This window comes from Schistocerca americana, chromosome 1 (assembly GCF_021461395.2).
Source record: "Schistocerca americana isolate TAMUIC-IGC-003095 chromosome 1, iqSchAmer2.1, whole genome shotgun sequence".
Classification (NCBI taxonomy): domain Eukaryota; kingdom Metazoa; phylum Arthropoda; class Insecta; order Orthoptera; family Acrididae; genus Schistocerca; species Schistocerca americana.
The window spans coordinates 476,949,046-476,974,813 of NC_060119.1; the positions used below are offsets into that span (position 1 = coordinate 476,949,046).

Sequence of the window (25,768 nt, forward strand, 5' to 3'; positions counted from 1 at the left end):
ACATCTCCCAGATCCATTACAATCTACATGATGCATACCACCTTTCCTTCAGCATCTGCCACTGGATTGTGTTGAGGGCTTTCTAAGGGAGCTCTTGGACTTGTTACACAAATCTGTGACAAAGCAGACAATTCTTCTTTGAATCTGCATTATTCCTTCCAATAATCCCACTTATTAAGGGCACAGACCAATGATCTACACAACTTTTCTTTTCACCTATGTTATTTCTCTTAATACAGATTATCTCATATTATGGCACTCTGTCATCTCATTAGAGACTATAGTTCTTAACACTCAAAAATGTATTGCCACCATCCACATCAGACAATACCACAGGCACAAAAGTTATTTTCATTTCCTGATCACATGAAAATGGTGTACAGGAAGGACAACCATCAGCAAGCCTTCATTTTAATTTATTTGATTTACCCAACACAGTCATTTTACAAGTGGGATGTGGTAGGAAGATGTATGCTGTCCAACTCTTCTTGGGTTATATGAACTCGGAATTTGAATAATAAACCTCACAGTGATGCACAAAAACTCTCTTGTAACATCTGCTACTGGTGTTTCATAGTTGTCTATGTGATGTTCTTGTGTTCACCAAATGAACGCAATATAAAATACTCTGCTCCTTTGGATTTCATCTCCTCTATTAATCCTGCCTGGTGAAGGTCCCAGACGGACGATCAGTATCCAAGAATGAGACAAACGTAAGTTTTGTGAGGTACTTCTTTTGTAGATAAATTATGTTTCTTAGGGTTCGTCCAATAATCTCAGTCAGGCATATGCTTTTCCTATGGCTAGTTTTATGCCATTGGTTCACTTTACATCATTCCAGATGCACATTCCTCGATATTGTATGGTTGGTTATATCTCCAGAAGATGGACAGCACGATCATATAACTGAACAATGACAGGTCTGTCTGCCTATTCATGTACAATACGTTACATGTATTTATGATGAAGAAGTCAACTAGTTGTTACTGAATCAAGCACCTATTCTCCCGAGATTGCCTTGCAATTTTCTACAACTTCATGCTGCTCCAACTTTTCTATTTACAGCAGTGTCAACCATGACAGCCGTATGGGCACCTGATATGTCTGTGCTATTTCAGTATAGTGCATGCTTGGTCTATTTAAGGAGGACATTAAAATTTCCCTCTCCACCACATAGAGTGTTAAGAAATATCAATCTAAAATCAACTGCATTTAAACCTTCAACCTGGTTCCAAATTAGATGACTGCAGTCAGCCATGTAAACAATGCTACAAATTGTGAGCTTTGTGAGTGTAAATTCAGCCCCTCCCCCCTCCCCAAATGATCCCACAGGAGTCCTCTAAACCCAGGGGAAAGGCATCATCCGTTGAAACATGAACAAAAATTGCAGCCTGCTACAACAGATGTGTTTGACAGTTGTCTTTAACTCCTCATCCAGTTCTCCAAGGCTTGATAGCTACCACCACCTGACCATGACCAACAAAACATCTAGCTGCTTGTAGACTTTATGAAATTCCCCTCATAGTCTTGTAAGCTTATAGTATGTTAGAAAGAACTAACTAGGCACGTGAAAGAATCCAAAGAACAGGTAGTATATACGAGGGCTATCCACAAAGTACATTACGTTTTGGAATTAAAAATAATTAAAGTATTGGAAATTTTTTTTATTATATACAGATGAAAGCCACACTTAAAAACTACTTTTCTACATATTGCCATTTAAATTAAGGCATTTATGGTAGCGATGGACGTGCTTGGAAATTCCTTCATCGTAAAATTCGGCCGCCTGCGCCTTCAACCACGTAATGACTGTCTTTTGGGACAGAAAAGGTGTGATTTTTGTGGATTTCCTGGAAAGACGCACTACAATAAACTCTCAAAGGTATTGCCAAACTCTGCACAACCTCAGAAGAGCAATGCAAAACAAGCACAGGGGAAAGTCGGGCTCAAAGCTCTTGCTGATTCACGACAACGCCCGGGCCCACACGACAAATGCCACTCGTGAAGTTCTCGAATCTTTTAAGTGGGAGTTGTTTCCTCATCCGCCGTACAGTCCCGACCTGGCACAGAGCGATTTCCACTTATTCCCAGCAATGAAGAAGTGGTTGGCTATGCAGCGTTTTGATGACGACGCACAGCTTCAAGAAGAGGTAACCACGTGGTTGAAGGCGCAGGCGGCCGAATTTTACAACGAAGGAATTTCCAAGCTCGTTCATTGCTACGATAAGTGCCTTAATTTAAATGGCAACTATGTAGAAAAGTAGTATTTAAGTGTGGCTTTCATCTGTATATAATAAAAAAAATTTCCAATACTTTATTTATTTTTAATTCCAAAACATAATGTACTTTGTAGATAGCCCTCGTACTAATGTAAGTAAACTAAATGCTTTGCATAAACCACTTCATGTGGCTGCTTACTGTGAATGTCGATGCAATGTTGAGCTAATTTTTCAGTGGTTACTGATTTGTTTAATCCAGGTGACACACTGGCACTTACGGCAACATGAACCTCCTGTACAAAATTCTTACACAAGAGACTAGTTCTCATAAACATACAAAATAACAAGGAGATATAGAACAAAGCACTAATTTAAAAAGCAGAAGGAGCAACTGGAGTTTAATGTCCTGTCACCAATAAGGACATTAAATACTTAGTAAATGCTTGGACCAAAGAAATTTTCAGCAGAACAATCCCACCATTTCCACTAAGCGATTTAGGGAAACCACATAAAATCTAAATCTGCATCGCTGGAGTAGGATTTAACACTTCCAGAATGAGAGTACAAGGTTTTAACCAAACACTGCCAACTTAATTGTTATCAAAAACTAATGATTTGCAGAAACCAAGTACTGGCAAAGCTAAACAGTAATGGATTTCTAAAATTTGTTTCAAGAGTGTTACCTTCTTGTACAAACTAGCCTGATGAAACAATAAATATCTTCTGCACTCAAACATACAGGTATTAAATTATGATAAACTTTTGTCGATAAAGCTAAATACTGTAAATAATAACCCACATTATCCAGTTTTTCACGGTTCTCTTTCAACTCCCGGTCATGAATAGTGTATTCAAGAGATCTTCTCATTTTATCCCACTTTTGATACTCTTTTAGTTCTTCTTTCTCCTCTTCCAAAGTTTTTAGCCGTTCTTCAATTGTCCTCAGAAATTCCTCAATTTTGTCCAGCTTGCCTTCAGTTTCTGTAAGAAGAAAATGTGTGTGTGTGTGCACCATCCTTACAAGATTAACAATAAAATGGATATTTCTGGAGGGGGGGATATATTTAAAAACAAAGATGATGTGACTTACCATACGAAAGCGCTGGCAGGTCGATAGAAACACAAACAAACATATACATACACACAAAATTCTAGCTTTCGCAACCAATGGTTGCTTCGTCAGGAAAGAGGGAAGGAGAGGGAAAGATGAAAGGATGTGGGTTTTAAGGGAGAGGGTAAGGAGTCATTCCAATCCCGGGAGCGGAAAGACTTACCTTAGGGGGAAAAAAGGACAGGTATACACTCGCACACACACACACATATCCATCCGCACATACATTGTCTGCTTGTGTCTGTGTATGTGCGGATGGAGATGTGTGTGTGTGTGTGCGCGCGCGAGTGTATACCTGTCCTTTTTTCCCCCTAAGGTAAGTCTTTCCGCTCCCGGGATTGGAATGACTCCTTACCCTCTCCCTTAAAACCCACATCCTTTCGTCTTTCCCTCTCCTTCCCTCTTTCCTGACGAAGCAACCATTGGTTACGAAAGCTAGAATTTTGTGTGTATGTATATGTTTGTTTGTGTTTCTATTAAACGCATCACTACATGCAAACGTCAAAAGATTCCTCAAATGATGATAAACATTTAACTACACTAAACATAATTTTGTATGTAATGGGAACTACTGTGTTTAGCCAATTATAAGACGACTTGAATGTAAGATAAAACAATGGAAAATCCAGGATGGAATGAAACAATATTATGAGAAAGGAAGTTGCTACTTACCACATAGCGGAGATGCTGAGTCGCAGATAGGCACAACAAAAAGTGTAGTTTCAGTTGCCTGAGATTGCAGTCGCGCGTGTGTGTGTGTGTGTGTGTGTGTGTGTGTGTGTGTGTGTGTATTGTTGAGGAAGGCCTTAATGGTCAAAAGCTTTAATTGTGAGAGTCTTTTTGTTGTGTCTATCTGCGACTCAGCATATCCGCTATATGTTGAGTAGCAACTTTCCTTCTCGTAACACTGAATATAAGATACCAATTTTAAGAGCCACATTGAGAAAGTTTTACTTTTAACATGCAGTGCAACAATAATTGAAATTTTTGGATGGAGCAATATACAAAATAAAGGCAACTACTCATTTAAACAGCAGATCAACGAATGGAAAACAGGAACATATTAATGAAAAACAGCATTCACACTAGTTCCCAGAATGAGATTTTCACTCTGCAGCGGAGTGTGCGCTGATATGAAACTTCCTGGCAGATTAAAACTGTGTGCCCGACCGAGACTCGAACTCGGGACCTTTGCCTTTCGCGGGCAAGTGCTCTACCAACTGAGCTACTGAAGCACGACTCACGCCCGGTACTCAGCTTTACTTCTGCCAGTACCTCGTCTCCTACCTTCCAAACTTTACAGAAGCTCTCCTGCGAACCTTGCAGAACTAGCACTCCTGAAAGAAAGGATACTGCGGAGACATGGCTTAGCCACAGCCTGGGGGATGTTTCCAGAATGAGATTTTCACTCTGCAGGAGAGCTTCTGTAAAGTTTGGAAGGTAGGAGACGAGGTACTGACAGAAGTAAAGCTGTGAGTACCGGGCGCGAGTCGTGCTTCGGTAGCTCAATTGGTAGAGCGGTTGCCCGTGAAAGGCAAAGGTCCCGAGTTCGAGTCTCGGTCGGGCACACAGTTTTAATCTGCCAGGAAGTTTCATATCAGCGCACACTCCGCTGCAGAGTGAAAATCCCATTCTGGATACATCCCCCAGGCTGTGGCTAAGCCATGTCTCCGCAATATCCTTTCTTTCAGGAGTGCTAGTTCTGCAAGGTTCGCAGGAGAGCTTCTGTAAAATTTGGAAGGGAGGAGACGAGGTACTGGCAGAAGTAAAGCTGTGAGTACCGGGCGTGAGTCGTGCTTCGGTAGCTCAGTTGGTAGAGCGCTTGCCCGCGAAAGGCAAAGGTCCCGAGTTTGAGTTTCGGTCGGGCACACAGTTTTAATCTGCCAGGAAGTTTCATTCACACTAGTTGTTGAACGCTAGATCTTTTTCTAGCAATATTACACTACTCTCTCTCTCTCTCACACACACACACACACACACACACACACACACACACACACACACGCCTGTGGTGAAGCCAAGAGATATCCTGCCTAGTTTTACTGATATAAAGTACCTGCCTAAAACAGCTAACATTATACCAATTCTAAACTTATGACATCATCATCATCATCATTTAAGACTGATTATGCCTTTCAGCGTTCAGTCTGGAGCATAGTCCCCCTTATAAAATTCCTCCACGATCCCCTATTCAGCATTAACATTGGTGCCTCTTCTGATGTTAAGTCTATTACTTCAAAATCGTTCTTAACCGAATCCAGGTACCTTCTCCTTGGTCTATCCCGACTCCTCCTACAATCTACTGCTGAACCCATGAGTCTCTTGGGTAACCTTACTTCTCCCATGCATGTAACATGACCCCACCATCTAAGCCTGTTCGCCCTGACTGCTACATCTATAGAGTTCATTCCCAGTTTTTCTTTGATTTCCTCATTGTGCACACCCTCCTGCCATTGTTCCCATCTACTAGTACCTGCAATCATCCTAGCTACTTTCATATCCGTAACCTCAACCTTATTGATAAGGTAACCTGAATCCACCCAACTTTCGCTCCCATACAACAAAGTTGGTCGAAAGATAGAATGGTGCACAGATAACTTAGTCTTGGTACTGACTTCCTTCTTGCAGAAGAGAGTAGATTGTAGCTGAGTGCTCACTGCATTAGCTTTGTTACACCTCGCTTCCAGTTCTTTCACTATGTTGCCATCCTGTGAGAATATGCATCCTAAGTTCTTGAAACCATCCACCTGTTCTAACTTTGTTCCTCCTATTTGGCACTCAATCTGTTTATACCTCTTTCCCACTGACATTACTTTTGTTTTGGGGATGCTAATCTTCATACCATAGTCCTTACATTTCTGATCTAGCTCTGAAATATTACTTTGCAAACTTTCAGTAGAATCTGCCATCACAACTAAGTCATCCGCATATGCGAGACTGCTTATTTTGTGTTCACCTATCTTAATCTCACCCAGCCAGTCTATTGTTTTCAGCATATGATCCATAAACAATATGAACAACAGCGGAGACAGGTTGCAACCTTGTCTTACCCCTGAAAATACTCTGAACCATGAACTCAATTTACCGTCAACTCTAACTGCTGCCTGACTATCTATGTAAAGACCTTTAATTGCTTGCAAAAGTTTGCCTCCTATTCCATAATCACGTAGAACAGAAAATAACTTCCTCCTAGGAACCCGGTCATATGCCTTTTCTAGATCTATAAAACATAGATACAATTCCCTGTTCCACTCATAACACTTCTCCATTATTTGCCGTAAGCTAAAAATCTGGTCCTGACAACCTCTAAGAGGCCTAAACCCACACTGATTTTCATCCAATTTGTCCTCAACTAATACTCGCACTTTCCTTTCAACAATGCCTGAGAAGATTTTATCCACAATGCTGAGCAAAGAGATACCTCTGTAGTTGTTACAATCTTTTCTGTTTCCATGTTTAAAGATTGGTGTGATTACTGCTTTCGTCCAGTCTGATGGAACCTGTCCCAACTCCCACGCCATTTCAATTATCCTGTGTAGCCATTTTTTTAAGACCTGACATTCCACTGTATGTGATGAGTTCCGACTTAATTTCATCCACCCCAGCTGTTTTATTGCACTGCAATCTATTGACCATTTTCTCCACTTCCTCAAATGTGATCCTATTTCCATCATCATTCCTATCCCATTCTACCTCGAAATCTGAAACATTACTGATCGTATTTTCACCTACATTGAGCAACTCTTCAAAATATTCCCTCCATCTGCCCAAGGCATCAACAGGATTCACTAGCAGTTTTCCTGACCTGTCCAAAATACTTGTCATTTCCTTCTTACCTCCCTTTCGAAGACTGCTAATTACACTCCAGAATGGTTTTCCAGCAGCTTGACCCAAGGTCTCCAACCTGTTTCCAAAGTCTTCCCAAGATTTCTTCTTGGATGCTGTAATTATCTGTTTGGCTTTGTTTCTTTCTTCAACATAACTTTCTCTGTCTACCTGAGTTCTAGTATGTAGCCATTTTTGATATGCCTTCTTTTTCCTTTTACAGGCTGCCTTGACTGTGTCATTCCACCAAGCTGTTTGCTTCATCCTACCTTTACACACTACTGTTCCAAGACATTCTTTGGCCACTTCTAGTACTGTGTCCCTGTACCTTGTCCATTCCTTTTCCAGTGACTGCAATTGACTACATTCAACTAACTGGTACCTTTCTGAGATCACTGTTATGTACTTGTGTCTGATTTCCTTATCCTGAAGTTTCTCCACTCTTATCCTCCTACACATGGACCTGACCTCCTGCACTTTCGGCCTCACAATACCAATTTCACTGCAGATTAAATAGTGATCAGTGTCATCAAAGAATCCCCTGAATACACGTGTGTCCCTCACAGCCTTCCTGAATTCCTGATCTGTTATTATATAGTCAATGATAGATCTGGTTCCCCTGCCTTCCCAAGTATACCGGTGAATGTTCTTATGTTTAAAAAAGGAGTTTGTGGTTACTAAGCCCATACTGGCACAGAAATCCAAGAGCTGTTTCCCATTCCTGTTGGCCTCCATATGCTCTCCAAATTTACCCATAACCTTTTCATACCCTTCTGTTTGATTTCCAATCCTGACATTAAAATCACCCATGAGCAGAACACTGTCCTTGTCCTTTACTCTAACAACTACATCACTGAGTGTGTCATAAAAACTATCTATCTTATCTTGATCTGTCCCTTCACAATGCGAATATACTGACACAATCCTAATTTTCTTGCTAGACACTGTCAAATCTATCCACATCAGTCGTTCGTTTACATATCTTATTGCAACTACACTGGGTTCCATTTCTTTCCTGATGAAAAGCCCTACACCCCATTGTGCTATTCCTGCTTTGACTCCTGACAGGTAGACCTTGTATTCTCCCACTTCCTCTTCTTTCTCACCCCTTACCCGAATGTCACTAACAGCTAAAACGTCCAACCCCATCTTACTTGCAGCCTCTGCCAGCTCTAGCTTCTTCCCAGAGTAGCCCCCATTGATATTAATAGCTCCCCATCTCATTACCATTTGTTTGCCAAGTCGTATCTTAGGAGTCCCTGGTTTGTCAATTAGAGGTGGGACTCCGTCACCTCCAAAGGTCCGAGGCATTTTGCTCTGATTGTTGCCAGCATCGTATTTATAGTACCAGGGAAGCAGGTTGCTAGCCTTACTTGCCCCGGGTCCCATTGAGTTTTGCCCCTAACGGTTGAGGGACTAACCGGTGGATTTGGTAGTCTTTGCCGTCTGAGCACAAAGGTGGCCACGACTCGGAATATGTCCGAGATGCCCAACCTTATTCCAAAGAAACTGGTATCCTGACTGTCAGGACCACTTACTTGGCCACTCATATGTTGCCCGTGGTTCATGAACTAGGACATGATACCAGGAACCCACACCATGAACCATGAAACTTATGACAGAGAGAAATAAAATAAATTTAAAAAAATGGTTTACATTAATTTTTATCTTTATTTCACTATTTCAGCAACAACAACAACTATCTACATAAATACACTTGATGCCACTGTAGCTGCACTATAGAGGGTACCTTGTACCACTACTGGCCATTTCCTTTCCTATTCCACTTGTGAACACAGCAAGAGAAAAACGACTGTCTGCATGCCCCCTCATGAACCAAATTTTTTTTACCTTATCTTCATTTTCCTACACAAAATATACGTTGGTAGCAGTAGAATCTTTCTGCAGTCAACTTCAAATGCTTGTTCTCTAATGTTCTTAACAGTGATTTGCAAAAAGAATGTCACCTTCTCTTCAAGGACTCCCATTTGAGTTTATGAAACATCTCTGATACTTGAGTGTAGCTCGAACTTACTAGTAACAAATCTAGCATCATATCTCTGAATTGCTTCAATGTATTCCTTTAATCTGAACTGGTGGGTATCCCAAACTCTTGCACAATACTCAAGAATGTACGCGGTCTCTTTTACAGATGAACCACAATTTCCTAAAATTCTCCCAATACACCAACATCGACCATTCACCTTCCCTACTACAGTCCTTACATGATCACTCCATTTCATATCACTTTACAACTTTATGCCTAGATATTTCCTACTACCAAATTCCAGTCACCCTTGACTATTAAATTTTCATCTCCCTTCACTATCTGAATAATTTCTTTGATTTCATCATGCATTTCTTCAATTTCTTCGTCATCTGCAGAGCTAGTTGGCATATAAACTTGTACTACTGTAGTAGGCGTGGGCTTTGTATTTATCTTGGCCACAATAATACGTTCACTATGCTGTTTGTAGTAGCTTACCCGCATTCCTATTTTTCTATTCATTATTAAACCTACTCCTGCATTACCCCTATTTGATTTTGTGTTTATAACCCTGTAGTCACCTGGCCTTAAGTCTTGTTCCTCCTTCCACCAAACTTCACTAATTCCCACTATATCTAACTTTAACCTATCCATTTCCCTTTTTAAATTTTCTAACCTACCTGCCCGATTAAGGGATCTGACATTCCTCGATCCGATCCGTAGAACGCCAGTTTCTCCTGATAACGACATCCTCTTGAGTAGTCCCTGCCCGGAGATCCGAATGGGGGACTATTTTACCTCCAGAATATTTTACCCAAGAGGACGCCATCATCATTGCACCATACAGTAAAGCTGCATGCCCTCGGGAAAAATTACGGCTGTAGTTTCCCCTTGCTTTCAGCCGTTCGCAGTACTAGCGCAGCAAGGCCGATTTGGGTAGTGTTACAAGGCCAGATCAGTCAATCATCCAGACTGTTGCCCCTGCAACTACTGAAAAAGCTGCTGCCCCTCTTCAGGAACCACACGTTTGTCTGGCCTCTCAACAGATCCCCCCCCCCCCACCCCCGTTGTGGTTGCACCTACGGTACGGCTATCTGTATCGCTGAGGCACGCAAGCCTCCCCACCAACGGCAAGGTCCATGGTTCACGGGGGGGTTCCCACTCTAACCCTTCCAAATTCCTCAAAACAAATTTGCACATGCAACCCAGTGTCGAAGTTTCATATGTAGCTCTAAGACTGTCCCTATATTAATCTATAACACAACGTAACAACACTGACCTCAGTAACAATAGTTTAATCTGCATATCTAAGATGACCCTGTATTTTTTATACCCCAAATTTTGGAGAAAACCTTATCTTATAATTGGGTAAACAGGTATTAACTTCTGGTTCCAACATTTTTATTTCTGGAAAACCTAAACAAAGAGAAGTTTATGTGATTTGTAGAAATCATGAACTAAAGGTTATAAGTTTCCGTACTGTCTAAGAAAATATACCTTTCAAAATGGCCTTTGACTCTTCCCTCCTTTCATCATACACTCTTGTGCCAGCCACTTCTCGTAGTAACTTCAACCTATGTGAATCTGGTGCTGTAGCCATTTGGTTAATCTAGAAATAAAATTGCAATAAATTACATATTATTTTGTCAAAATAATGTATTTGAATAAAGTCATATTTCAGAACCACCAAGAGCTGCTGATAACATAATTCTTCATTAACTACAGGTTTCAATCATCTGAGCATCTTCAGGTGTAATAAAATTTTTTACTGTACAGTTGGCATGGCAATGTGATATCAAATAAGAGTCATCCTGTGACAACGGTAAATCAATTATGCTGAGGATTGTGAGAGGATCACTGTTTTAATAAATCCATCAAAGCTACATAATACTTTATTTTTAGTTCCACACTCGGATTTGGTACCTTATTCCATTTTCAAGTGGACTTACATACGGTGAAAGCATATATCAGCAACAATTCAAATATAAGAGTACAAGACCAGTAAAAGCTTTTGTCAGGTGCACAGTTTTTCATTTTCTGTAACAACTGTATTGACAATGCTCACACTTATGATACATTACGAAATAACCTGTACTAGATATTCTATTGTATATACAGTTCGTGCACCAGAATACAGTTTGACACTTTAATTTTTAATGTGCTTCATTAATTACATTTAAACTGTTACAGACACAGGCTTCTTATTATATAGGACCATTTACAAATGTTATAAGATACTGAAACTAGTTGTGGAGTTCAAAATAAATATATGATGAAAATGAGTTAGTTTTATTACGACACAAAGCTTCTGCCAATAAATTATGTTTACTTACAGTCAGTCTGCTGGAAGAATGTGGAGCACATTGTATGGAGGGGATACTCTAGCTCCAATCTGAGCTCCGGAATTTGTTAAGTGTCACCATGGTGACGGTGCTGCACTGCCACTCCTATGACTCAAGGTTGCACATGGTGGCTCTCAGTGGCTGAAAAGTGTCTGTCCTGTGTCCATCATTTGTTGTGGATCATGATTTACTAATACACATTGTGTTAACAGTGCAATGTAAAGTGTCATATTGTTAATGTCAAACATAGATGATACGGCCTCTTCCTCAGACCACAGGAAAGTAGGCAGCGACACTACCTTAAAGAGCCAATCCTGTGAGCTCGAACATAATGTACGAGGGTGGTTTGAAAATTTCTCAGAATCACCACGAGAGGTCACTGCTAGCGTGACTTTTTCACATGATATTCATAAGACTGTTGTCTGTAAACACGTGCCTGTTGTTGTTCCCACACAGTGATTTGTGAAGATGGAAAAAATCGAGATTCGAACAGTGATTAAGTACTTCGTAAAGAAAGGTATGAAGGCAATGGACATTCATGCCGATTTCCAGAATACACTGGGGGACTATGCTCCTTCATATTCAACTGCTGCCAAGTGAATAAATGAATTTAAATTTCGTTGGGAGAGCTTATATGATGATCCATGCAGTGATCAGCCAAGATGTGTCACTACTTCAGAAATCATTGCAAAAGTGCACAAAATGGTCATGGAGTATCACTGATCGAAAGTGCGTGAAATTGCTCACGCTTGCCAGATGTCACCAGAAAGTGTTTCTCACATTTTAACTGAAGAATTAGAAATGAAAAAATTATCTGCAAGATGGGTACCGTGACCCTTGATGTTGGATCAAAAACACATGAGAATGGACATATCGGAACAATGTTTGCCCCGTTTTAGGAGAAATGAAGAAGATTTTCTGTGCCGCTTTGTGATTGCAGATGAAAGTTGGGTGCACTACTATATCCCAGAGACAAAACAACAGTCAAAGCAGTGGAAAAATGCTGACTCTCCACCACCAAAGAAGGCAAAGATAATTCCTTCGGCGGGAAAGGCCATGGCATCAGTGTTCTGGAATGCAAAGGGGATTTTGTTTGTAGATTATCTCCCCACCGGGGAAACAAACATAAAAAAAAAAAAAAAAAAAAAAAAAAAAAAAAAAAAAAAAAAAAAAAAAAAATGGAGAATACTATGCTAACCTCCTGGACAAACTGCAATGAAAGATACGCGAAAAAAGGCCAGGTTTAGCAAGGAAGAAAGTCATCTTCCATCAAGACAATGCATGCCCACAAACATGTGCCATCACCATGGCAAAATTACTCAAACTAACGTATGATTTGTTGCCACACCCGCCTTATACATCTGATATGGCTCCATCAGGCTTCCATCTCTTTCCAAAACTGAAAATTTTTCTTAGTTGACAAAGATTCACTTCAAACAACGAACTGATAGCCGGAGTTGACAACTATAGAACTTTTCATACCACCCTCATACAACACTATTCTGAGGAAGAAAGGGATAACAGCGAGCCCCTGAGTTGTTGCAGCACTGAGAATTGGAACAACCTCTGCGTAGAAAATTGAGGGACAAGTGTGGTGCAGAGCTATCAGAGCAAACTGCTGCTTTTTTGACCCCGGTAAAAACCAGAGTGTATGCTGCTAAAATGATGGAACTTCATAATTTTCGAGAGGGCACCATCTGACTATTACACATACAAAAAATATATCACCTGGAAGAAGCTGCTTTGGTTGGACAAAACATGGATGAATGCTGGTCATTAAAGGCTGACTGTGTGGGCTGCACTGTGCGAGGGACAACGAAATCTCCAGTTGGAAAAGATAGTGAGCTCATTTTTTTTTTATATACACTGGAACAATTCGTGGGTTTGTTACAAACGTTTTGTTGTTGTTTACATCAAAGAAATCTGGGGGCTACTACGAAAGAATTATGGCAACAAAATGTAAAATGTGGTTCGTACACTCTTTGCTTTCAAATATAGGAAAGAAATCCACAATCATATTTAATAATGCACCATATCACTTTGTTTAATTAAACAAAGCCCCTACATGCAGCAGCAGAAAGTGTCATTGTGGACTGGCTAGACAAGAACGGCATCTATCTGATAAGCAAATGTAAAAGGCAAAATTGTTGGAACTCGTGAAACAGCATACATCATGTATTATCATTTAAGACATTGACAAAATTGCAGAAGACAATGAGCATAAAGTGTTGTGTCTTCCACCATACCACTGGTATTTCAATGCAACAGAATTCATGCGGGCTCAGGTGACACCGTAAGTTACAGACAGAAATAAAAGTTTTAAGTATAAAGATGTCGCATTTTTAGTGCATGAGGCATTGGGCAGTATTACTCCCACAAAATGGAACATTATTTTCAAAAGTACATGGCACATCTTGGAATATGCAGGGCAATGAAAAGATTACTGCCACAAAGAGTCTTTGAAGACTGTGGAGTCTACTCTCCACCTTAACACGCAGGTAAGAAAAGCACCTACACATTAAAATATGTATCACAATACTGGAACATCATAATCTCTATTTTGTTTTAACATATGTTTCCAAACCTTTTCTTTTTTATTATGAAGGGAGTATGTTTCAATCCCCCAAAGCTGTCAACATTTTTTGACACTTTACTACTAAGGACCAGTAGCGGCTCTATAATTTTCTGGTGTGATATTTGTACTTGGGCAACTGACACACTGTGACATTATTTCACTGGCCTGTCTACAGTTACTAACTGCGTTTAGAGAGATTTGTTTACTACAATATTGCACATTAACTTTTATAATGACATATAAACAATTGCATTAGTGTATAACACTTTTTCCCCCCTTTGCTTGCTTACCTTTCCCTGCTTTACAATGTAATAAGGATTAGAACGTGAGAAACCAGCAGATTCTAGCAAATTCATCACATCACTTCTTGGTACTATTTTTTTATTCAAGAAGTACTGGTCCTTTTTAGCTCCAATCACCCGACGTAAATATACCTCCTCTTTATCGATCTGCAAGACAAATACAAACATTGCATCAATATACAGAACGGTGCTGCGTTATAAATTAAAAATTCATAATACTAGAGAAAGGAGCAAGTGAAAATCAAGCAAAGGCTATGTGTAAGTCACTGAAATTAGTTTGTTGTTGCAAGTTTTCTGTGACAGCACTAGGATGACATGCTGGAAGTTAACAGCCCGAGTCTGTGAAGCTATTATTTCATGTATAAACAAAATTTCTGAATCTGTGCCAAATAAGCAATTGCTTTTAGTCATTATATTGTCCTTGGAACATGATTTTGACTTACTGAAGGGGCCCCACTATTTTTACACCACTACCACTAGCTTATACGACAGTTGTAATAATCTATATCAGGTGTGGGCAACCTTTTGTTACCCGCAGGTCTAATCTGCATACTTACTTAAGCTCGTGGGCTACCTCGTCACGGGACATGCATAAAGGCAAAACTATAGCATCTGTGACATTAATGTTTATGGAGTAATGCGCCTATATGAATGGGACATGTCTCTCAATATGCCACACCAACAAATTATGCCTCAAAACGTGTGTGCTTTGGGAGTACATTCATTTTATGTTTACCCAGAAAACAGTAAAATTGATACCACTGAGAGGAAAACGAAAAACTGTGAAATACTGCGACATTGTATAAATCTGACACTGTAGACATTATGAATTCATCAAAGAGCCAAACAGAAGTGACTTGCTAGCAGTGTCCCTATCAAGTGAAAATCGAAAAACTATTTAACAGCATTCATACTTTTTAATTCAAAACCAAGAAAGACCTCCCTACCTAGTACCAACTACCTGGGTTATGCTACAGATAAGGGGTAAGGCAACCAACATTAGTTGGTACCACACCCCTTCTCTGGAGCATAGCCCAGCTAATCGGTACTAGGTTGGGAAATTTTTGTTTGTTTGTTTTAAATTAACAAGTACAAATGCCATAATACAGTGTTCTCATTTCCACTATTTAAACTCTAAATGACTTGACCTTGGGACATATCAACTGTATTAAACATCAAACTGGAAAAAGCAAACAACAGAATGTCAAACTGTCAAACTGAAAATATTGCCTTCACTCAGATAATACATGCTGATAATACTGAAAATACTTTGGTAGGCACCAATACTGTTCGTCAATATTTCTTGCCCTCAGACAATCATGATATTGATATACTGACAATAATACTGAATATGTGACAGCTGCTTAACTTCTGTTTCTAGCATTGTAGATGATAGGTATGAATCTTATTTTGTTAGCACTGCACACAATTGCTGAAAGTGCTCAAACCAGGATAGCAGAGCTCACTAAAACTTTTACAGACTGTACAGCCAATAAGAAAGCAGGACTCAAGTGACATGGTAACAGAGCTCCTAACACACAAGTTTGAGGGTACAGCATCCATGATAGCGAAGTTTATGGATAATACATTTTTAAACTGTGTGCTAAGCTTTCTGACAGACCACTGCAATAAACTGTACCTCAATATATGCCTTTTCCAGAAAATGAATGTTATAAATAGAAACTCTCAAAACTAAACACAAGAATACAGGGCAGCAAAATGTGTGAAATATGAAGGCTTCAGGGAAAAAACAGAGAGAGAGAGAGAGAGAGAGAGGGGGGGGGGGGGGGTGGAGGAGGAGGAGGAGGAGGAGAAGTGCCTTGCTTCCTGACAAGTCATTGAAATAACGTGTACCTCAAAATGCACCTCTTCAAGAACACGTGAATATTATCTTGCGAAGAGACTCGTGTGAAACACTGTAACTTTTGTCTAAATACAATACACCGAACACACAAATTCTGCAGGTTAATTTGCGCTCTGAGCCCGAATATTTAATACAGTGGTGTTCATACCTGGATTTATATCATTGACACAGAGTCTTAAAGTATTTTTTCACATTGCCATCTGATAACCTCATATGTATTTATTTACTTCCATGAGAGAGAAAATTGCTCACAAGTGTATGTTCTTATCTTCCTGACGTTTAATTTGTTCCAGTTGAAGGAATTTTGCCTTTTCTATGTCACAATTTATTGGGTAAGTAAATACAACAAATGTGCTTTCTGCATTCCTCACATGAAAAAATGTTGTGGCCAAATGCATTAACAAGGATTTCAGTTCATAAGCATATATAACATAACTAACATTTTCCTGGGCAGATATTGTTGGAAAACGATATGTTTTCAGCTCATATCTACATTTCTGACAAGTGCTTCTTTGCCTGAAAAGCTTCCAGATGGTCGTATAATTCATGAACTAACTGGCCTTGTTTCTAGAGTTTGTAATTGAAGCCATTTTAATGACAAAGCTCATACATCAGCTACTGGTTTCTCTCTGATAGCCATACAAGACCTTCTATATCTTGTCAGGGATCATAAAAATGTTTCAGCATTTTGCCATTGCCCAGCCATCCCACTTCACAATAGTAAGTTAACTTTTCAGGATCAGAGCATAGGTCATCCTAATACTGTTTGAACTGGTGGTGAATTAGTGTGAGGGGCTTTGTAAAACTAATGCTCATGGAACCACATTACTGATAATTTTAATTTTAATTTTGTCTTTCCGCAATTGCCCTGTAAGCTGCGTTGAACGATGTGTTTCACAAAAAGTGCCTTTTCACTTTATATTCCTTCATAACAGATAGTGATTCACTACACAACAGACAAACAAGTTTATCTTTGTACATGGTAAAGGAATAATCCCCCTGTAATGGTACTTTGACTTCCGCAAAGTTATAATTTATGATCGCGTACGCAGAAGAGCGCTGCACCAGCAACCGATTTTATAAATAATTTTTTTTTTTTTTTTTACTTTTGCGTAGTTCTTTGTTTTTAAGAACTAATGGATGTCTCTCTCTCTTGTCTTGATACGAAAGACGTGTATTTTTCCGCGATGTGTTGAATGTGCTTTGGTGAAAATTAAAATTACATTACAAAGAGATGTTGTTTCAACAGCTAATGAGGAGAAGATAATAAAAGGTAACACTACAATTGGCGTCCTGGTGACAGGACTTGCAATCTTCGGATTTGATACAAGTGCAGTTTGGATTTGATACAAGTTATTATAAATTTTGGACATTTTATCTAATTTTAACCACTTAATAGCATCAGAAAATGAATTTGGACTAAGTCTCATTCATTTCAATTGTAATGTTACGTGCATGAAATTTACAACAATATTGTTTTCCCTGTTATTAATTTGTGTTAATTTTCATTTTCATGCTGAGGAAATTAATTTGGTAAAAAAAAAAGGGAAAGGGAAAAGGATAACGTTCCATAAAATAATTTGCAGGGACGTGAAAGAAAAATTTTGGATTGAAAACTGTATATTTGACGCTACATTTGCAACATAAGACTGAAAAAAATTGGTGAGTACAGAAATTTACATTTTTTCCAGTTTCAAGTAGCCATCTGTATTTCCTTTATTCCGACCCATTTATTTCAAAATTATTTTTTCAAATTGTAGTTAAAATTGATTTACTACTATTATTGGAAATGGTAAGTGAAGAGCATATTCACAGTCATTTATTTGTGAGAGGGAAATTTCAGTACCACTTTAATAATTCAATTTCTAATTAGAAATCATATAGAAATATCCATTTCCATAAGAGAAATTTCAGATTTCAACATATCATATTTAAAAAAATTTTATTACCATTGGAAAATTTTATTTGCAATTAATTATGAAAATCGCAAGATGGACGCTAGACGCGTAGAAATTGTTTCCGCGGACGAGCTTAGTGAAAGTGACACATTGCAAAACATGTCCGACAGTCAAATGAATATTGAACTTAATAGGGAGAATGTTCAAGACATAATTTTACCGGATCGATTAAGACAACAACCCCTATATTTAAACAGATATACAGGCGAATGGAGAGTGAGTACTACGCGACAAAACGTGACATTGACAACGTCAACTTCAGAACCAGACATCAATCGGACACGAAAAAATGACGAAACTAAGACACAGGACTCTGACATGCTCAACCAGATTCTGAAGTTACTTGGTGACCAAAACAGAAAATTTGACACTTTAGACAAAAGATTTGACACTTTACACGAGAAAAATGACAATTTAAAACGTGACATTGGGAAATTTGACACTAAATTCGATGAACTGACACGGGACATAAAACAAAATTTTGAAAAACAATCGAGACAAATTGCCGACTTGACAGAAACCACCAGTAGTCTTGGAAGGAAATTTACTGACTTATCAGACAAGGTTACGAGACAAGAAAAGGTATTTTTGGAATTCAGTGACGAGACAAAAACTGACTAACAACAATGTAATGAGAAATTGTTAACAGTAGTTTTTGAACAACAGAAAACCAGTACCCAAGTTGACGAATTACGACAGTCACACAATTCCGTAAAAACAAACCAAGAACACTTAGACCTGATGATTACAGACCTTTCAGACAGATTAAATGATGTAACATTGGAGCAGAAATCCTTACAGGAAAAGTTAGAAAAGCTTGAAGACAGAGCAGATGTAGCATCTTTAAAGAATGACACAACTCTAGCAGAAAAACTTGTACATGAATGCAAATTATGTGATGATTATTTAGATGAGAAGTTTGAGACAATAACACAGATCATTTTAGATAAGACAAAGGAACAAGTAAAGGAAGAAACAGATAATATTCAGAAAGAGGTACGTCAACTTAAAGAGAATGTAATACCAAGTTCGTCAGTGATACCAAAACCCATAACAGACAACCAAAACATAAATGAGAATCATAATAATGCTAGACCCAGCACACAGCCGAAAATAGAATTACCAATGAGTGATACAAATCCCAATGAACCATTTTCAATGCTACCACAAGATCAAAATTACTATCAGACATCACCACATACTATGCACAGTTTGACACAAAATACAGGACCCATAATACCATCGGGAGTAGCTGATGAAACATTAGTACGACATGGATACTTTCAGACATTTTCATGTGATGAGAAAGACAAAGTGCATCCGATTGTTTTCATCCGCTCTTTTGATGGTAATTTCCCGAGACATTAGTTAGAAGCCGATAAAATTCGATATGTTACAAATTTGTTACGTGGAAGAGCAGCTAAGTGGGGAGCAGCAATTAAAAGACGATGTTTAACATTTGAACAGTTTGAACAAGCATTTCTTGAGGAATTCTGGTCAATCACAGAACAGCAAAGTTTAAAACGAGAAGTATACAATCCAGAAATTTACAACCCGAAGAAAGAGACTTTACGAACGCTACCTAGACAAAACATTATATTGGACAAAACCAGCAGATTTTCCAGATGTAATTAGAACACTTAAAAGCCACTTACCATTTCCTTATCGTGATTAATTAATAGGAGTGTCCGAGGACAACATAAAGAATTTTTTCAGTTATGTTGATGAGATAGATGTTGTTTACAGAGATGAGATCAGGAATTTCAATCAATTGTATCCGATCCATCCAAGCAATTAGCGTACGCACAACAGAAATGACAGAGGCTATTGGAATCCGCCTCCGACACCACAACAAAACACTCAAAGAAACAATTCACACTACACTGGGACAAATCCATTCAATATTAGGAGAAACAACTCGCAGCATTGGCAAGGAAACAGTAATTATTACTATAATGGTTATCCGAACAGTAATTACAATCAGAATAATAACAGTTATATTCAAAATAACAACAGAAGAAGGAACCGAAATTATAGAGATCAAAGAAGAGAGGATAACAGGTACCATCCAGGATATTTTCAGAGAAACAACATCCAAACATGTATTGCAGGAATAACAGTAATGACAATACCAGTTACAGTCATGGGCGAAATAATATGTGGGGAAGTCACAATGGACAACCGCCACGACACATGCAATACAGCAACCCTCAATTTGTACCCAACGGAACTCCCAATGCGACGCGGGGTAATGTCAACAACCAAACAGTGATACTTGGGTGACGCGCGACGGAAATGTAAATATTATTGAGTTGGGCAATGAACCCAACCCACAGAAACAACCGAATTTGCCGGAAAACGAACGACGACCGAGCTAAGCGCTCGAGTTACGGTCAATAGGGAGCAGAGCGCAACGGAACCGACGATTCGTTTTCTCCGATATGATGACAGTAAGAAAATAGAAAAAGAATTACATCAGGATGTAGATTTTAATAGTACCAGTAAAACAAAAAAGATTATTCAGGCTATAACACGAGTTATGATTGGTAGTTATGAAGTGGAAGTAATGTTAGATACAAAAAGCAGAAATATGACAGAGGTGTCAGGAAAGCACAAACATTTCAAGATGATGAGTTAGTTTTACTAAGAACACATCCTAAACCCACAAAACTGAAACATTTAAACAGGAAATGGCAGATCTTATACTCTGGACCATACCGAACTGCAAATATTCCACACCCTGGCTGTTATTCATTAGAATATCCATTAACACATAAACCCAGAGGTCTACATCCACACAGACATTTGAAAAAATACATACAGTAAAATGTTAGCTAATGAGGAGAAGATAATAAAAGGTAACACTACACCCCGTACATTTCTCCTGGAATTGGTGACAGCCAGTATCTACTTTTCTCTTCTTAATGCCACACATTTTGTGAACAAACTAAGTGAAAATGCATGGAAACTCTTGCACAAAATTAACAAACGACTAGCACAGAACTCAATGTGTGAAATGACAACAGATGACTAGTTTGTTCACCAAGTCATGGCCTCTGCTGCCATTGTTCAAATCGATGCATTTTAAGAGTAGTCTAATTTTTGTGCCATTGTTGCAAACTACCAACACCTGTATCTATCAATGTGGGGCACAGACATATGCTTGAGTTATCAGTACTGATCCAGAGGTGAAAACACTTCTCCCAAAATCCCTTCCAGGTGGTAAGCTGTTTGCTCCCTCTCCACTCAACACAGACCATAGCTTCATGCTCAGATCTGAAACATGTTTCTCTTTGTTGTCCAAATCCCGAGGCGGCTAAATAGCATTGCACACATGCGCAGAAAGACACTGGTCTGTGTCATGAGCTGCAAACAAAAAATCAGCCGAGTGTCGACAAAAATATCCCGAGCGAATGCCTTGTTCTCTCTCTCTCTCTCTCTCTCTCTCTCTCTGTCTCCCTCTCTCCCACAAATTTCTTATGTGGGTGAACTGGAACCAATTGCAGGTCGGATCCGACCTGTGGACTGCTAGTCCACCCATAATCTAAATACTGACAATCACATTTATAATGAATGTGCTGCAGAAACAACACTGGAGAACAACCAGATGCCATATCCCACATATACTTGTACTCAATGGGGGCCAAGGATGGTAACTGTGATGGCCAGGAGAGTTAACATCATCTCAGAGAGTGTGCCTGTTACAGTGAGAAGTGACACCATAATGGCATCTACACAAAGGGCCAAACGATTTCTGGATGTACACTGTTTAGCTTTCCCTCGACTAACTACATAGATATATGGTTATTGAAAACTATGGATCTTCAAAACATGATGTCCAAGTTATTCCTGTAGTTATTACCTGATGTTCTGATAGTTGCTGCTTCCTTTGCCAATGGCACACCTCTTAGTGGCCATCACTGACATGAAGGCAGAATCCACTGTGATTGCTACACAAAACTTTGTGCCATTCAACCCTTCAGTTGCTCCCCGTTCTACACTATTCTAAGTGGGTTGCGTGATAACAGGAAGACTGTTAACTGATACTGCTGCACACAGCCCAGTTTCCAACAAACAGTACTTGTTAGTGCAACACTGGTCCTAATTAGGGCTGTACTTCAGCAATGACTGCTAATTTGGTGAGGCGATCAAGATGTGGGTCTTTATGCACTGTCACTAAGAGGCAGAATGATGAATGAGTGCTCCATTCTTAGATAACTATTCATAGCATCAACACTGTTACCTCACGCCAAAAGTACTGACCAATCTCTGGGAATGTTTGAATGATACTGCTGCCGTGTGACTGAACAAACTATATAACTATCATGATTTCAGCCTTAAGCCATTATCAAGTACAACAATGTTGGGTGTAAGTAGACTTTGTTAAGTGATGCCATTTCAAGATCTACTGAACTGGGTATTGCAACATGTAGATAAGTACAAAATCACCAAACTGTATGGTAGACAGATAGAAAACATGTTTTCCAGCCATAAAACAACGGAGCCACACAATGAACATCGACACAGTACTTATATGTGCAGTGAACATTGTCTGAACATCCATTGTACTGCCTCGTGCCAACTATCCCATCAAAATATAACGTTTATTTGAATCACTGGCTTTACCTCCTAATAACTGCCACACAGAGATACAGTCTTTCTACATTAGATGTTCATTAACATTAATGGATTTTACAACAGTAGAATTAATTGTAATTCACTACCCAATAAATAGAACTAAAATGTTTGCAGCAATGGTAAACATAAAAACTTAAGGACAGTTTTACCTACAGAATTTCAACTCTACAAACTGAACTGCGTATACTTTTTGCCTACACTATATTTGTTCCTACAATACTGCTACAGTTTTCTATTCCAACACTATTTTCTATTCCAGAACAACTTTAAGATAATAACTTTACTCCTGGTAGCATGAAATACATTTCTCAAAAACACATCTGCTTTCTGTACATAGCACAGGTACACAACTGTATATATGAAGTCTGTGATGCAGCCAGCACAGATTATTATATCTATTTGTTGGCAATTTGTATCTATGCAAGACATTTGCACTTTTGGCTTTGAAGTTACCATTTGCATTAACAATTGGTCACAATACATAAGTGATTTTTATGTGCAAGTCGTGGCATCTAATGCTTCGGTTATTATTTCAATTTTATGTCAAAAAAAGTATATAAATTTGTACAGACTTACTGGTAGTCGTCCATCGGTATTGTCAAAAATAATCTCTACATAGGCATTCAGAACACGTGGACCGGTACCCTCATGTAGGAGAGCCTGCCTCTGTTCTGGCCTGAGATGAGAGAATTCATCACTCAACACGAACTGGATTGCTATAAAATGAAAACAAAAATAATTAAATCAAAAATTCAATTAATATTTAAACAACCTACAAAACATATAGTGAAAACCCATGGACATTCTAATTTACAAAGTCTGTTGCATCTGTCAATCATATTCATCATAATGTTAAGGTACAACTGTAGTCAAAATGATTAATTTAAAATCGACTATCACTGACAAATCCAACTCCACTTAAGACAAGGGACACTTATAAGTTTCATTGTCACAGGGAAATGCACATGATAAAACATGTGCTTGATGTATTTTGCATTGTAGCATTGCCAGCCTGCTCTTCGTCCCACACCACATGCTGTAGCTATTTTCTTTCCTTGTGGTCCACATAGAGACAAGAAAACACACAGGATCTGAGCTAAGATGGAAATGGGGGAAATTGACTCAATTCATTTCGTAATGAATGGTGGAATAGTTTCGAGATTTCACAACAAATGATCCTGGGTGCTTACACAAGTCAATACCCCTCAAGTATTCCCCTTACTTCAAATCAATACTAAATTGATATGTCTTTCTGTGTAGCCTGGCAGGGCGGGATGAGAGTTTGGTTTGTGAAGATACTTTTTTCCTGAAAGTGGGGGTATTTGCTGCTGCATCTTACAGACCCCTGCACTGGGTATGCACTTCCAGGGAACACTGTTTCTGCATCTCCCCCCCCCCCCCCCCCCCTCTCTCTCTCTCTCTCTCTCTCTCTCTCTCTCTCTCCCTCAAAAACTTCCAATACTCGGAACACAATCTCTGTAATCCATGATCATAATGTTTGTGTTTGCTTTATATCAGCCACAATTAACATTACAACAGAAAAACAACCACCACATATGTGGAATAACTCAAAATGATACAGGCAGATGTTGCAGAATAATGCTATTGGCTAATGCGTCATGTGCCACACCGCTGCTTTGTAATGCCACACCGTCTGCATTGTTACATGCACACTACTCTAGTGGAACTAATGTCCTAACTAACTTTTTCATCAGCAGTCGTTTCTTTGGCAGTTAGGTATCTACCTCTTCAACTAAACTGGAAATGTTCATTTCTCCTCAGGCACTAACCATGGCATTTCCCACACAAAGCAAGTTGGGATATTTTTACTTCCCCTCTTGTTTTGCCATCTGCCTCCTTAAAATTCATTTTTTCATGTCTGACTAATTGCCATTAACATACATGAGTATACTCTGCATTTTCATAAAAGAGGAAGGTTGGCCCTCAGTTTTAAATAATATAACACCAGATCTAATTTTGTGCTTCGTTTTATGTATGTAATTGATTTTCTAATTTATTTTGACTATTGCTAGTTTATACCTTTCATTATAGGGTGAAATCAGTATTTGTTTCATAACTTAAATTCTTTTGTTGACTTATAAACAAATATAAATTCTATAATAATTGTAAACATTTGGGAGAACAACTAATAGTGTTCTTTAATGATCTATTTGGCCGTATTCAAAAACATGTTAGCAAAGCCAGCCCTTAATCATTTCCAAAGTAATTACCAATTTTGTCCAAAGTATTGTCTGCATAACTATATCTGTTAATTTCATCATTTAAACAAATAATTCGGCCCAACTCTCATGGTAGAAGAAACTGTTAAAAAGAACCAATTTTTTGATACATGCAGTTAATTGAATAAGTTAAGTTTCAATTGTAATTTCTGTAAATTTAACATCAAACAATATAGTTTCAGTGCCTATTATTGTGAGGATATATAAGGGCCCAATTTTGGTCCCAAGTCAGTCAGTCCACGGCTGAGTTTCAGGCAAGAAACCCGAATTGGTTAGATCAGCAACAACGCATCCCCTTAACTGTGAAATAAGTGTAGTAGGCCATGTGCTAAAACAACGACTGTGTCTGTTTAATATGTACCATATTATGAGGCAAGAAATGTGTGGTTAGGTTTTCACTGCTCATAGATGTTCAATGGTAAACTATTGCAGCAGTATCTTGATGTTTGCCTGCGAACTATTAATGAGGCTTATCAAAAGTTAACCAATAGTGAACTGGCATATTAACTGTGTATATTGGGGTGTTGTGAACAGCGAAAGTGAAGAACTGTGAAACGCAACTGTGCACCTGTTGGCTGCATCATTTACAGTAGTCAGTATTGCACTTCCAACCCCCTCTTTTCAGCCAGTATCATTACTTAGTACACCAACACCGAGGACTATCAATGAAGAAATAAAGCAGGTGAACGTCACACAGTGGTTAAGCA

At 38.8% G+C, this 25,768-nt stretch overlaps 1 protein-coding gene and 1 non-coding gene across 2 annotated transcripts in view; one reads left to right on the plus strand and one right to left on the minus strand.

The window, feature by feature from the left end:
• The window catches only part of LOC124604114 (structural maintenance of chromosomes protein 3), a 210,055-nt gene that overhangs the window by 152,128 nt on the left and 32,159 nt on the right, over positions 1 to 25,768 (minus strand). The window contains exons 4-7 of the mRNA XM_047136451.1: positions 23,398 to 23,537; positions 14,350 to 14,508; positions 10,640 to 10,751; positions 3,019 to 3,200 (exon numbers count right to left, since the gene is read on the minus strand). Of these exons, the coding sequence (XP_046992407.1) occupies positions 3,019 to 3,200; positions 10,640 to 10,751; positions 14,350 to 14,508; positions 23,398 to 23,537 (593 nt within the window). The remainder of the gene's footprint in view (positions 1 to 3,018; positions 3,201 to 10,639; positions 10,752 to 14,349; positions 14,509 to 23,397; positions 23,538 to 25,768) is intronic.
• Trnas-uga lies at positions 4,824 to 4,898 on the plus strand. Its single transcript has one exon. It is a non-coding gene; the product is annotated as a tRNA-Ser (tRNA).